The following is a 16,295-nucleotide window of genomic DNA, read 5'->3' as shown; positions in this document are numbered from 1 at the left end:
CTGGGAAAATTCACATCCAACATCTGCCCCCCAGTGATGTATTCTCTCCCCACTGCCTTTTCCCCTGTATACCAACAACTGCATTGCAAAAGATCTTTCTGTCAAGTTTTTGAAGTTTGCAGACAACACTAAAGTTATCAGCCTCATTCAGGATGGCTGCAAGTCTGCATACAGAAGGGAGGCTGAACAGCTGGCTGTCTAGTATAGCGTAATTCAAATATAGTAACAGTGTCTGAAAAAACACAATTGAATATATTTCTTTTTCATCTGGGTTATTAAATTTGGGCATGGAATAACAGGAATCGTGAAACAGCTAATGGTATATTAAACTTAAAATGGGCTATAACAAGGTTGTCCAAAACTGGCATTTAATTCAATGTAAACATACAGTAGGAAGCTTTGTCTGTGCTGTACTGCCGATCACAGGAAGGAAAGACTAAAAACATTATTTAACACACATTAGTTTACTAACATCAGCACAATAATCAGTTATATATTTACATTCATGCATTTAGCAGTAGGGCTGTCACTTTTAGTTCGAAAATCGATTGCACAATCGATCGGACAAACCAAAAAAAGTTTCGAAAATGAAAATAGGGAATCAATTTTAACCAAATATGTACACTATCAATTTAAAAATAATTAAACACTAAAAAAATATAGATGTAAAACTCAAAAACAAGCAGAAAAAGAAAATCAAGAATTCCGAAAGTGCAGTATGCCTTGAAAAAGCTAGACAGAAAATACCAGCAATTTTATGCGCCTATAAGACCCAGTGAAGTCGAAAGCGACCTCTTATGCTGCGTTCACATCAAACGCGAATAGAGCGTCTGGCACGAATGATTTTAATGTTAAGGCAATGTAAAGACGCGCTTTTCGCCTCATTCGCGCATTTAGTTACAGGAGATTCTGGGTTATGAAAAGGACCATTGCAAGCTGACAGCGACCGGTAATACCCCCACCTTGCGCAGCTGTACCAGAGTGTCCCTGGGACATCGATCAGTGCGGTCGGAGCGCGTCTTCTCAACAGCTGGACATATACATTTAAAGTTTCATTTTTTGAACAGTTGTTTGAAATGTATTGAATCATTATTTAAAATAATCCTGGAGATTTTTGAATTGCCTAAATCATAAATGCAGCCGGGTTGAAGCCTGCAGTGATGTTTTTCTTTTGTTATGGCAGCAGTCCCCTCTGCATATATATTAATTGTTACTAATTAATGTCGCACTCCTGTTGCTGTTTGTTATTCTGCACAAAACTTCATGCCAATAAGAAATATTGCTGACTTGTGCGTTTCCAGCGCTCTCTTTTTTTAGCGTCTTTTTTTTAGACATTGAAAATGATTTTACAATCGATTCAATGAACACTGATGTCTTAAAAATCGAAAATGATTTTTTCACAAAAGTGACAGCCCTGTTTAGCTTCTATCCAAAGCAACATAAAGTGCATTCAGGCTTTGCATTTTTACCAGTATGTGTGTTCCCTGGGAATTGAACCCACAACCTTTTGCACAAGCTAATGCTCTACCACTGAGCTACAGGAACACTATATTCAATGTTTATAGCATACATATAAACAATAACATAATTATTAAATACAATCTGGATAATTATTAATTAAATCCTTATTAAGGTTGTTAAGTACACAGTCTTGCACATTTGTCTTTTGGTACAAATTGAAAATACTTTTTTACTTCAAATAAAAGTTTGTAATGTTGTGATTCACCTCGTAGCTGGTTTGGTTCATGGATTATTATGCTTTAACTAGACTTATTAAATCTCTATGAACATTTTTTTAAAAACACTTCTGGAACCAAGGCCAGTAAAAAAGTGGGCAGGCACTGTTGCACTCTAAAATGATTTACAATTTGAGTTGTCAGTTGGATTTTGTAGGAAATGTCAGTTTTACACTGGTTATTTGTCTTTGTGTGGTTTTGTCATGTTCATAAACAGAAAGAAGACTCGGCTAGTATATTTAGTGTGTGGTTGCTGCTTGAATGCTGAAGTGCCCCACTAGTACCCCACAACCTCACAGGTTGAAAACCCCTGGTCTAGCTAATCATCTAGCTGGCTGTGACCTCCGCTGTTACTATGTAGCAGCTTTGAAAGTCAGTGGGTGATTTGTTTCTTCTCTGAAATGTGAACTTTTTTAAAGCAGCCTTTCTTCAGCAGAACACAAACCAAGATTTTTAACTCTGTTGCAGTCTATCACTCTTATAGTATAGGTTGATTGGAATCATGACTTAAACATACAATAAAAAAATACAAACTGAACAAACCGAACAGTATTTATATAATTTGTTCCCTCTGATTCATGCAATGTTCAAACTATTAGAACTCTCCTGAGCGCGTCCTCCTGTGCACATTTTCAGCACCAGGCGCGTCGTCTTCTTGCTTTATGGCGGATCGCAGACTTATAAGTGCATTACCGCCACCTATTTCTCAAATGAACCATTGACACTACTATCAACAAGCTCAATTAAGAGTGTCAATGGTCCATTTTTGGGTGAACTATTGTTTTAAGTGATTTCACAGCATTTTTTAAACACTGACCAGTTGAACATGTGATAGTTCTTGTGTTCCTGTGGCTCAGTGGTAGAGTTAGCAGTGCAAAGGATTCCCAAGAAACTCACATCCTGGTTAAATAAAATAAAATGTATGGCCTGAATGCACTCTCGAGTCGCTTTGGATAAAAACACCTGCTAAATGTGTAAATGTAAACGTTATTTACAACAATTCAATAAGAAAAAGTTAATATTGTGGTATATATTACACAATATTGTCTGATTTTGCAAAAATGTGTAAACAAAAATATAACCCATAAATCACAGGAACATCTCACTTACATATTTAACCTTGGTTCCCTGAATTGGGAATGAGTTACTGTGATGTCATCGATTTGGGAACAAATTCGGTGTGACGAATGTCTGAAGCCCTTACACCATCATAACCAATTCATTGACCAAATAGCGTTTAGCACTGCCCCGACACGCACGTAGGTGAGCAGCGTGCTGCGCCCCATTTAATCAGATTTCCATTTCTTTACAAAGGAAGTGCTATTGAATGTACGGAATGGCCCACATTGCAGCATCTCAATCCCTCTCATAGGTTAATTTCAATGGTGCGATGACATCATTGCTTTAAGAAAGCTATATACCATAACGCCTGGTGTACCTTTAGATAGCTGGAAGACAGAGTAAAGCATCTGCTCAAGCGGATAAGACCCGGGAGCCAGGAGCCGATCTCACTTCCAAACTGTAGAAATTGATAAAGTTGCTAGGAGAGGACTATCCTGCTGCTGCAAAAACATCTTCCAACTAGGACCCTTTAAAGAAGGCCTGAGAAGAAGCCACTACTCCTGTAGACTGAGCACGTACCCCTAGTGAGAGTCCTTACTGGGCAGAGACTATATGGGCTATCTGACCCTGCATTAGCAGGGGAGAAGGCCTCTAAGACCACCTGCTGGTATCAGGCCTAGGTCACAAAAAGACTTTAACTAGCCCTGGGGCAAAGGACTGATAGAGAGAGCCTGCAGATCCCCTACTCTCTTAAGGGAGGATAAAGCCACCAAAAGAACCATCTTGAGAGTCAACAGATTCTCTGACACAGATTCCAATGGCTCAAAAGGATGGTCTGTCAGGCCACCCAAGACAATCGATAAGTCCCAAGAAGCAACTCGTGCTGGGCAGAAAGGCCTAAGCCACCTTAAACCCTGCATAAAACGGAAGACTAAAAAACACCTCCCAAAAGTGCATGTTCCGCAGATACTGCCACTACATACACATTAATAGTGGCGGGGGTAACCTGACTTTGAAGTAATTCCAGTACTGAACTGATGGGTCAGTAACCTGGATCTAGAGAGCATTGTCTACACCAAGATGCAAAAAGCCTCCACATTAGGGCTGGGACAACGCGTCGAGGTCATCGATGATGTCGACGCAAAAAATACGTATCGATTCGCATCGATTCGTCGACCTGTTTTTATTTCTCTAAAAAATGTTTACAAAACGTTTACCTTACGTGCGCTAAATATACGCGATGGCCGGATCAACATTCTGTCCAGCGTTATATAACCAATCCAGGGGTTTTTCTGCATTGATCTTATTTTTTGGCATCTGTCAAAGCCTTATTTGATCGGTGAGTGACGCCTGACAGGGCGCGTACGAGAGTTAGATTTTTTGCTGTAACTTCAGGAGAGATAGCAACACAGACTAGAAAACCTCCATGTGGGAATATAAAGGAAGCCTGATGAAACTGAAATTGTCACATGACTCCTATCTTGTCCCTGATTCATGGAATTGGTAGTGTTACAACTCTCCCCGTGTTACAACCATCCCCGGTCTCCCATACATATATATATATATATATATATATATATATATATATATATATATATATATATATATATATATATATATATATATATATATATGTATGTACACACACACACACACACACACACACACGTTTGTTTTTGTGAAAAGTGGGGACATCCCATAGGTGTAATGGTTTTTATAATGTAGAAACTGTATATTCTATCGCCATTCACCAACCCTACACCTAACCCTAACCCTCATAGGAAACTTTGTGCATTTTTACTTTCTCAAAAAAACTCATTCTGTATTATTTATAAGCGTTTTGAAAAATGGGGACATGGGTTGTGTCCTCATAAGTCACCCTCTCCTTGTAATACCTGTGTCATTGTACCTGTAATAACTGTGTCACCTGTGTTATTGTTGCAGCCATTCATTTAAAATAATACTGTTGTTGTGGCATATCACTTGGAGTACCCTTAGTTTTTGTATATTTTGTCTACCTGTTACAACTTACCCCAGTATGTGTTACAACCTACCCCACTACTGTAACAAAGGACCACCTTGTATTTGTCATCATCTCACAAAGTCTGTGATATAGTTGAATAAATTTAAATTGTTGCCATTTGTAGTATAAACATGTGGGTACTTTGCCTAGTTAGACATTTAGCCCACAAAAAAAGGTAATTTTAGGCGCTGAAGAAAAAAGTGTTACAACCATACCCGGTCTCCCCTATATATATATATATATATATATATGGCCGGGGGAAAATTTGTGCAGCAGAGCCAGATAACGAACTTACATGCACACTGCTGGAGCGTTTCTCGTTCTCGAGTCAAGAACCGGTTGCATCCTTTTTCGGACCACCAGTACACTGAACTGAGAACCGTTTCTGTCGGACGCGTCCGAGCTGATGATACTGCGCATGCGTGATTCAGCGCGAAGCAGATTGACACAGAGCGTGTCTGAACCGAACTGATTCTTTTGGTGATTGATTCTGAACTGATTCTGTGCTAATGTTATGATCTCTTTCCACTGGATCGTGATCACTTTTAATTTAAAACGGGTTATTTAAAACAATTACTTATCAAACAGATGGAATTAGAAATAAAGTCCCTGCTGCTCCAGAACGAACAAATACAAATCGCAGTTTGAACAAACAAAAAGATGTGAAAGAGCCCAATTCAGTACTCGCGGTGTTCTGGTGTTCAGGGCTCACGCAGAGAAAGGAGTCTCAAAACACTTGAACATCAAATTTGCTTATTTTTGCTCTTGTGCCGACAAATACATACAAAATATGTCAAAATATTCACCTTGGAAATTATGCTCAAAAAAACTGTCAGTTATTTCTTCAGTGAAAGTAAACAGTTGAGGAAGAAAATGGGATGTGTATTATATTGGATGCATTCATCGTCTCTTAAAGTGACCATGCCTAATTTAGCTACTGGCTGCTGAAATGTTAATCCAAGAAAATGAAAATCACTCACTGCTCTTGACTGAATTACTTTGTAGTTTTAACAGTTAAACCAAAAATTATTCAGACACCAGATATAATTTTTGATATATATAGCAAAACTAATAATGTGAGAAATGTTCAAGGTGTCTGTTTACATTGAAGAATATCCAGTGCTATTTTACATTTAATTATTTGGTTTCTGTACCTTGACACCTACAAACTTGAAAAAAACTTAAACATTGTGTAAATAGCACAAATAAATAAAAATAAACCAAAATACAAATTAAACAATTTCAAACAGGGCCCACTGGTACTAGTGTTGCACGGTGCACCGATACTTCAAAAGTATCGCGATTCTCGGAAATTAAAAACGTCACGATTCCTAAATTTATTAGTATCGATACTTCAAAGAATGACTGCGTTCTAGATTTGTAAGAGACGTATTTCATGTTGGTATGTGCAACGCACGCTTCCAGTGCCTCCCTATGGACGACTGTGTGTTTTTTTTCCTCATGCACGCAGCAAAAGTGTCTATTTCTGCACTACAGCGATTTGTTTGGTCACAGTTCATATATAATATTCATATTAATTGGGGATTAAACGTGGAGTTATGTTCTGTATGCTAAATATGAGCGTATCTGCACAGCCCCTATACTGTAACTGCGCTTTGTATCTGCTGATTGCTGATCGAGATTTACATGCTTGGCTCACTGTGACACTATTGAACATCCCTTCCTTTTAGAATCTTTACGTTTTCTTGGTTTTGGTAAGAAATTTTGTAGCATTATCAAAATGTTTTACACTGATATTAGTCAGCTATGTCTCGTTAAAATTCTGGTATGACTTCTAGTTTTATAGTGTCAAGAGGAATAAGACAAGGTTGTCCCATTTCTCCAAAACTTTTCATTTTGACTACTCCGTTATTAACATTACTAATTAATAATTCACATGATTTACAAGGTATTATTATATTTGATAAAGAGTTTAGGTTAAGCCAATTTGCTGATGATAAATCTATTTTTTTAAAAGACAAATCTATGGTTGAAAAAACAATTAATATCATTCAAACTTTCTCTAAAGCTTCTGGCTTAACTCTTAATTTAAATAAATGTGAATTACTTCCAGTTCATACAAGTGTGGATTCTACCATTAGTAATATTAAAGTTGTTCAAGAAGTAAAATATTTAGGAATCACAATATCTAAAAACCCAATTAGAAGACAAGATGTAAATATTGCCAATCGAATCATTGTTACGGAGAAGTCTTTAAGTCATTGGTTAACCAGAGATTTAACAGTTTAACAGTTCTTCTGTCTAAAGCTGAAGGTATATCCAAATTATCTTATCCTTGTCACTTTCTTTATGTCTCCTCCAGCAATATTAGTAAAGCCAACTCTGTTTTATTCCATTTTTTGTGGAGAAATAAAACCCACTATATTAAGAGATCTCAACTAGTCAGAGATTATAATGAAGGTGGAATTAAGGCCATTGACTTTGAGGCACTAGTAGGTGTGTTTAGGATTAAGTGGATTAAAGAGTTTCTTTCTCTACCAAATTCAATGTGGTTCTACATTCCCAGAAGGTTGTTCCATAAGTTAGGTGGCCTGGAATTTCTTTTAAGGTGTGATTTTGAAGTTAATAAAATCCCTCTTAGATTGTCTAATTTCCATAAACAAATCCTTAATTTTTGGAAAAAGATATTTACACATAATTTTACTCCCCATAGATCCACACTCTGGAATAATAGGGTCATTTTAATAAATAAAAAATCATTATTTAAGAGGAATTGGTTTGAGAAGGGCGTTTTATTTGTGACTGATATCCTTGATCACAGTTGTAATTTCCTTAGTTTTGAGAGTTTCAAAGAGAAATACGACGTGGCTTGTACAACAAAAGAATTTGACAAAATCTGTAAAGCCGTTCCTCTTCCCCTTTTACATTTAATTTAAGGATTGGTTGTCTCTAAAAATAGATGGTGTTCCCTTGCTTGATACTGTTGATATTCTGTATTTTGTGGATAATTTGGATCTGTCCGTATCGGACTTAATTAATGTGATCATTCTTCTGTGTATATATCATATTCACTGTAGTAAATGGAAAAATTCTAAGCCGTCATTTAATTGTTTCATCAATGATTTCAAACTTTTTTTTTCATCTCTCCATAAAATTAAAATGTACAAGTCAGCCAAAAAAATACTTTGTGACATAACAGAATTTTTACTGTTTTGAGTGTTGTACTGCTCCTTTGTTTCTGAAGGTTGTTGTACAGGTTAATTTATAGCTCCCTTGTTATTTTATTTATTTTTTTTTTTTGTTTATTTGTGACATGTATATGTGGCTGGGTTTGGTTCTTTTTTTCTAAATATGCCCCTTATTGTAATTGTAAACATTTGTATTGTTTTTTGTTCCTCTGCTAGAGTATGTATTTTGTTGTTGTGTGGTTCAATAAAAAAAAAAAAAAAATGCTTGGCTCACTGACCCTGTATACTCATTCATTTAATTCACGAACGAGGTGTATCCGTTCATTCAACTTATTCACGAATGAGAAGATCTCTCGATCTCGTTCAGTGAAGGGCTTATGGGTTCAATCACTACATTCAACAAATCCTCCGTCACATCTTGAGTAACTCTTTGACAGGATGAAACCGTTCACAGAGCTGTTCACGAGCTGCGCATGATGAAAAAAAGATGACGCTCACTAAAGATGACGCTCATTAAAGCTCACTGGCTGAGTTTTCTACTCTGAAAGAAAAGGTTGCACAACTGACAGAATAAGTTACAATATCTGAGATATTGCTGCTAATTTATTTTTATTTTTATTTGAATGCCATTTCTTAAATTGATTATCTTTTGACAGTTAATCTTCTCACTTAAGAAACGTTTAATATAATCGCTTTTCATATTTTTATTCAAAGTTCATAATCAAGATAAATGTATTACTCTTATGTTTCTAATGCTGCTAAATTTATTGTGTGAATGTTAAATGTTGTCCTGGTTTTAAAATAAAGCCCAGCAATGATATTTGAGTGTATTTACCCTTTTCAGGAAAAGTATCGAAATCGCAATTCTTGACTAGGTATTGGTATCGAAACAATAATTTTGGTATCGTGACACCACTAACTGGTACAACCTTCACTGGGGCCCCGCTGACCCAGGCTACGGCAATTCTAATGAGCCATTTTAATCTAGATTAATTTCAAGATCACAGTGTGATTAATCTAGATTTAAAAAATTATCTATACCCACCACTAATATATATACCTATTACCTAGAGGCTATACACCTGTACCTATATGTGACGGGGAGACAGGGAAAATCAGAGTCGGCAGTGTGTAGTCATGCTTGAAGCAAACAAGTCCACTTCCGTTCGGCCGAACCTCCACCAAATGAGATCCACCATTTGGGGGTGCGATCTCCATTCTCGATCCTAGAGGCTCGGTCTCGATAGCAAGTCTGTTCCGGAGTTCAGGCGACTTGGGATATGGACTGCTCTAATCGACAGAAATTTTGTCTGAGCCCAAAGAAGGACAAACCTCCTTGACGACTGAGGTACAAAACCACCATCATGTTGTCCATCCTGACTAACATGTGGAAACCCCTCAGCTGAAGTGAAAAGTGTTTGAGAGCCAGAAAGACAGCTAGCATCTACAAACGATTTGTGCCAGCCACGGCGCTCCTCTGTCTAGACTCCACAGACTGGATATCCTTGATGGATGGACGTAAACCACTAACTTTTTGAGACACAACAAAATACCGGCTGTAAAGTCCTGACTCCATCTGGGTGGGGAATATTTCCTCTATAGCCCCTTTCTCTAGAGGTGACACAATCTCTTGACTTAAAATCGAGGCCTCCCCAGGACGTACCATCGTAAGAAGAACCCTGCTAAAAGGAGGTGTCCCTTTTCGAAAACTGAATGCTGTAACCGTGTCGAACGGTGCGTAGTATCTACTGCGAGACATCGGGCAAGCCTCTCCACGTGGCCCAATAGTCTGCTAGGGGCTTTAGTCATTCTACCTTTGAACTATTCCTCCGATTTTCCGGCATATGGCCCCAAAGCAGTAGCCGGGAATTCAATAACCGCAAGATGTTCAAATGTCCTGTCGGGCCGGCCCACCAACCCAAGTGCGGGGGCTTTGAAGGCCGACATAAATGGGCCATGCTTGCATTACTCTTGGACTTTTCCTCGACTCTGAAGACTGAAATGTGCAGAGTATCTGAGGGAGAGCTCGTCATAAGGACTCAACTAAAAAAACACCTTAGGCACAGTATGAGGTGGGACAGTTAAGATCTGAGCCGGGAGGCCACAACGAGAGAGAGGCGAATATGCTTGTGCGGTTCGTCTAAAGGAAGGTTTGGCCTCCGAAGATGAGCAAAGGACTCAGGAACTGCTATTAGGAGCCTGAGAATGAGAGGCCTTGGCTATCATGCTTTCATGAGAAATGGGGGCGTCCAAAAGAAAGATTCAGTCCTTTTCATTAATGTCAGTGAGAGTGAGCCAAAGGTGGCGCTCAACTGACACAAAACCTAAAATGTAAGATGGGGAGGTACATTTCTCCTGTCCACTCGGAAGGAGAGAACTGCATACTTAACCCTCTATGAGCATCGGCTCGCATGTGTCACCCCAAGCGACCATCTCATGCTGACGTCTTCGAACTGAACCTTTAAAGGGTTAATTCACCCAAAAATGAAAATTATGTCATTAATAACTCACCCTCATGTCGTTCCAAACCAGTAAGACATTTATCTTCAGAACACAGTTTAAGATATTTTATATTTAGTCAGAGAGCTCTCAGTCCCTCCATTGAAACTGTGTGTACGGTATACTGTCCATGTCCAGAAAGGTAAGAAAAACATCATCAAAATAGTCCATGTGACATCAGAGGGTCAGTTAGAATATTTTGAAGCATCGAAAATACATTTTGGTCTAAAAATAGAAAAAACTACGACTTTATTCAGCATTGTCTTCTCTTCCGTGTCTGTTGTGAGAGTATAGTTGTGCACTATAGACCCCCTGAGGATCCACTCATTCTCTTCTATAGGAGAGGAAGAATTGTATAATCTTGTTAAATCATCTAGACTAACAACATGTAACTCTATGTTAGACCCTATACCATCTAAGCTCCAAAAAGAGGTGCTTCCAGAAGTCATAGATCCTCTTCTGACTATTATTAATTCCTCATTGTCATTAGGATATGTCCCTAAAACCTTCAAACTGGCTGTTATTAAGCCTCTCATCAAAAAACCACAACTTGACCCCAAAGAACTAGTTAATTATAGACCAATCTCGAATCTCCCTTTTCTTTGCAAGATACTAGAAAAGGTGGTATCCTCACAATTATATTCCTTCTTAGAGAAAAATGGTATATGTAAGGATTTCCAGTCAGGATTTAGACCGTATCATAGTACTGAGACTTCTCTCCTTAGAGTTACAAATGACCTGCTCTTATCATCTGATCGTGGTTGTATCTATTAGTTTTATTGGATCTTAGTGTTGCGTTTGACACAATTGACCACAACATTCTTTTCCATAGACTTGAACACTTTGTTTGCATTAATGGAAGTGCATTAGCATGGTTTAAAACGTACTTATATGACCGCCATCAGTTCATAGCAGTGAATGAAGATGTATCATATTGATCACAAGTGCAGTATGGAGTACCTCAAGGCTCAGTAATAGGGCCGCTACTCTTCATGCTTTATATGTTACCCTTGGAAGATATCATCAGGAAACATGGTGTTAGCTTTCACTGTTATGCTGATGATACTCAGTTCTATATTTCTTCGTGGCCTCGTGAAACACACCAATTTGAAAAACTAATGGAATGCATAGTCGATATAAAAAACTGGATGACGAGTAATTTCTTACTGCTAAATTCTGAAAAAAAAAAAACAGGTGTTAATTATAGGACCTAAAATCTCTGCATGTAATAACCTAGAACACTGTCTAAGACTTGATGGCTGCTCTGTCAATTCTTCGTCATCTATTAGGAAACTAGGTGTGCTATTTGATGTTTGATAAAACTGCATTTTCCCATCTCAAAATATATCTAAATGAAGAATGTTAATCCATGCATTTATGACCTCAAGGTTAGATTATTGTAATGCCTTATTGGGTGGTTGTTCTGCACGCTTAGTAAAACTACAGCGAAGTCCAAAATGCAGCAGCAAGAGTTCTTACTAGAACCAGGAAGTATGACCATATTAGCCCGGTCCTGTCAACACTGCACTGGCTCCCTATCAAACATTATATAGATTTTAAAATATTGCTTATTACTTATAAAGCCCTGAATGGTTTAACACCTCAGTATTTGAATGAGCTCCTTTTACATTATAATCCTCTACGTCCGCTATGTTCTCAAAACTCAGGCAATTTTTATAATACATAGAATATCAAAATCAACTGCAGGCGGCAGATCCTTTTCCTATTTAGCGCCTAAACTCTGGAATAACCTACCTAACATTGTTCGGGTGGCAGACACACTCTTGCAGTTTAAATCTAGATTAAAGACCCATCTCTTTAACCTGGCTTACACATAACATACTAATATGCTTTTGATATCTAAACCCGTTAAAGGATTTTTAGGCTGCATTAATTAGGTAAACCGGAACCGGGAACACTTCCCATAACACCTGATGTACTTGCTTCATCATTAGAAGAATGGCATCTACGCTAATTTTAGTCTGTTTCTCTCTTATTCCGAGGTCAGCCACCAGATCCAGTCTGTATCCAGATCAGAGGGTCACTGCAGTCACCCTGATCCAGTACGTATCCAGACCAGATGGTGGACCAGCACCTAGAAAGGACCTCTACAGCCCTGAAAGACAGCGGAGACCAGGTCAACTAGAGCCCCAGATACAGATCCCCTGTAAAGACCTTGTCTCAGATGACCACCAGGACAAGATCACAGGAAACAGATGACTCTTCTGCACAATCTGACTTTGCTGCAGCCTGGAATTGAACTGCTGGTTTCGTCTGGTCAGAGGATAACTGGTCCCCCAACTGAGCCTGGTTTCTCCCAAGGTTTTTTTTCTCCATTCTGTCACCAATGGAGTTTCGGTTCCATGACGCTGTCGCTTCTCGCTTGCTTAGTTGGGGTCACCTCATCTACAGCGATATCGTTGACTTGATTGCAAATAAATGCACACTATTTAAACTGAACAGATATGACATCACTGAATTCAATGATGAACTGCCTTTAACTATCATTTTGCATTATTGACACACTGTTTTACTAATGAATGTTGTTCAGTTGCTTTGACGCAATATATTTTGTTTTAAGCGCTATATAAATAAAGGTGACTTGACCAAATCGAACTGAATCATTTTAAACGGTTCGCGTATCCAATAGGCATTAATCCACAAATGACTTAAGCTGTTCACTTTTTTAATGTGGCTGACACTCCCTCTGAGTTCAAACAAACCAATATCCCGAAGTAATTCATTTACTCAAACAGTACACTGACTAAACTGCTGTGAAGAGAGAACTGAAGATGAACACCGAGCCGAGCCAGATAATGACTCGTTCACGAGTCACAATTTGATTCAATAAACTGGTTGAAGAAACCGGTTCACCGGTTCTTTTCCGCTCAATGTAATGCGTAATTGGCGATGATTGCCCTTCATACAAGCCTTCGATTTACCCGCGCTCATAACATTAGCACAGAATCAGTTCAGAATCAATCACCAAAAGAATCAGTTCAGTTCAGATGCTCTGTGTGTCGGTCTGTTTCACGCTGAATCACACATGCGCAGTATCATCAGTTCATTGATTCTCGAATCGGACACGTCTGACAGAAACAGTTCTTGACTCGTGAACTAGTCATTATCTGGCTCGGCTCGGTGTTCATCTTCAGTTCTCTCTTCACAGTAGTTCAGTCAGTGTACTGTTTGAGTAAATGAATTACTCCAGGATATTGGTTTGTTTGAACTCAGAGGGAGTGTTAGCCACATTAAAAAGTTTACAGCTTAAGTCATTTGTGGATTAATGCGTATTGGAGACATTAACCATTTAAAATGATTCAGTTCGATTTGGTGAACTGGTTCAAAAAGACCCGAATACATCGAATGATTCGTTCGCATGATAGGACAAAGTGCTTTGTTTTGAACTCTCTCACAACAGACATGGAACAGAAGACAATGCTGAATAAAGTCATAGTTTTTGCTATTTTTGGACCAAAATGTATTTTCGATGCTTCAAAATATTCTAACTGACCCTCTGATGTCACATGGACTACATTGATGATGTTTTTCTTACCTTTCTGGACATGGACAGTTTATGGAACACACAGTTTCAATGGAGGGACTGAGAGCTCTCGGACTAAATCTAAAATATCTTAAGCTGCGTTCCGAAGATAAATGGAGGTCTTACTGGCTTGGAACGACATGAGGGTGAGTTATTAATGATATAATATTCATTTTTGGGTGAACCAACCCTTTAATAGGGAACTGTTTTGCATCTCCTAACAAAACACAATACAGTAGGTGTGTGACTTGAAGCAGCATTGCACAGACCATTCTGTGTAAGACATTTAAGTTTAAATGTCAAATAAATCCTGCGGTTTTGCTTTTTTTGCTTTCTTATTTTTTCTTAACAGTCTGCATTAACAGCCATTTTACAGTCCACCTGGCTCAAATGTGGATGAATGGCTACATGTAAATGTGTGCACACAACTGCCAGAGCTGATTTTGTGGGGGTGGGTAGGGATGTTAATTTAACTCGTTTAATTTCTGTTGGTTTGTAACACTCTAAAAGCTCTTTATTACAAAGATATGATGTAAGCCAGTCATTGTATTTAGTAGGTATAATGTATTGTAAGTTGTTTCGGATGCATAAGGTATTGCAAGTATTACATACAACAATAAGAAAACAGTGCATTGACATTCAATAAAGGAAATTTACTTTTGGTACTTAAGTACTTTTAAATGCAAGTACTTTTACTTAGGTAAAAATCTTGTCTTTACAAACGTCACTTGTAATGGAGTAATATTTGACCAGCAGTATCTGTACTTTCACTCAAGTAGTTTCCCTCACCTGTTTTGATTGAAACGATATGAAATACAAGCCCTGCTAATGCATACAGTTGCATCAAATTATAATTTGTGGAAAAGTTAATTTATTTCAGTAACTGAACTCAAACTGTGAAACTTGTGTATTATATAAATTCAATACACACAGACTGAAGTAGTTTAAGTCTTTGCTTCGTTTAATTGTGATGATTTTGGCTCACATTTAACAAAATGTCTGCTGGTGTTGCTCCATTTTGTTTTATCAAGTCCAAAGTCAATGCAGCAATCTATCAGGAGTTTTTTGAGCATTTTAAGCTTTATGGAAATGCTGATTTCATTTTGCAGCAGAACTTCAGCACCTGCCCACAGTGCTAAAACCACTTCCCAGAATTACCAGAAACCACTTCTAATTTTTTGAGATTTTTATTTTTTTTTTATTTTCCTAAGCTGTAAGTCATAACCATCAGAATTAAAACAAAAAAACTGAAATATTTCAGTTCGTGTGAAATGAATCTGCTTTTTTTTTATTACAAATAATAAAGAACTTTTATTTTTTTTTAGATATTCACTTTTTTTGATGCACCTCTATGTATACTGGCACTGAAACAAAAATACAACATACAAACATGTCTTATAAACAGTCTTTTTGATATAATGAACATGAAAGAAAGTATTTACATGAACATTAAAAAAGGTTTCTCAAAATTTAGCCTACTACACACTAGGATCAAAGCTACTTTCTATTAGTAATAAATACGGATGTTGGCAGCACTTCTCTGACTAAATTTGACATTTAAATTAAAGATATAGTGCGGTTAAATCAACTTAAATGTAAAAAAAACTGCACTTAAACATCTCAGACAGCTTTAACAAGCGGACCTAACTTTACCTGCCATACGTTCGCACTGAAGCACCATCTTTCACCAGGTCTGTACTGATCTCCCAGAGGAAGTGAAACACGGCTGGAGAAGGCAGCATTTCATATATTAAATTTAACTGTGTATTTAGAGGCTTGGGTCGTTAGAAATTGATAGTATTTTGACACGCAGCACATTAAGACAACAGCGCCATGCCATAGAGTGACGTGACGTGTCACCAGGAAAGAGGTATGCGTGCTCTGTCGAACTTCCACATACATTTAATAAACTGACCAAGCATCAGTATTTTCATTTATTTATTTGTTCATGTTTTATTTACTCATAATTATTTTTATTTATTATTTACTTTTATTTGCTTTGTGTTTATATATTTTGCGTTTACCATTATTTTTTCAACAGTAAATTCAAAGTCAAAAAGCACGTAATACACCCGTTTAGTATGCATCTTAAAAAAGTTTATTATTATTATTATTATTATTATTATTATTATTATTATTATTATTATTATTATTATTATTATTACAATCCGGAATAATTACTATTTTGCCTTATTTTTTGGGAGATACCGACCACCGCCGCTACTCTACCATTGGAGAAAGTGTAACTGTAAACTTGTATCACGTGTTCCCTGAAAACCCAT

The 16,295-nt window shown here is 37.5% G+C and overlaps 1 protein-coding gene across 3 annotated transcripts in view; it reads right to left on the bottom strand.

Annotated features, from left to right (window-relative positions):
• The window catches only part of ten1 (TEN1 subunit of CST complex), a 30,621-nt gene extending 14,547 nt beyond the window's left edge, over nucleotides 1–16,074 (bottom strand). For 2 of the 3 annotated variants that reach the window (XM_026213984.1, XM_026213985.1), the window contains exon 1: nucleotides 15,667–16,074. In XM_026213984.1, coding sequence (XP_026069769.1) covers nucleotides 15,667–15,694 — 28 coding nt within the window. In that variant the 5' untranslated portion in view covers nucleotides 15,695–16,074. The remainder of the gene's footprint in view (nucleotides 1–15,666) is intronic. The other variant, XM_026213983.1, reaches the window with a different exon arrangement.
• Between the last annotated feature and the right edge of the window lie 221 nt (nucleotides 16,075–16,295).

Source organism: Carassius auratus, chromosome 31 (genome assembly GCF_003368295.1).
Source record: "Carassius auratus strain Wakin chromosome 31, ASM336829v1, whole genome shotgun sequence".
NCBI classification, from domain to species: domain Eukaryota; kingdom Metazoa; phylum Chordata; class Actinopteri; order Cypriniformes; family Cyprinidae; genus Carassius; species Carassius auratus.
This window is presented reverse-complemented; position numbering and strand designations above follow the sequence as displayed.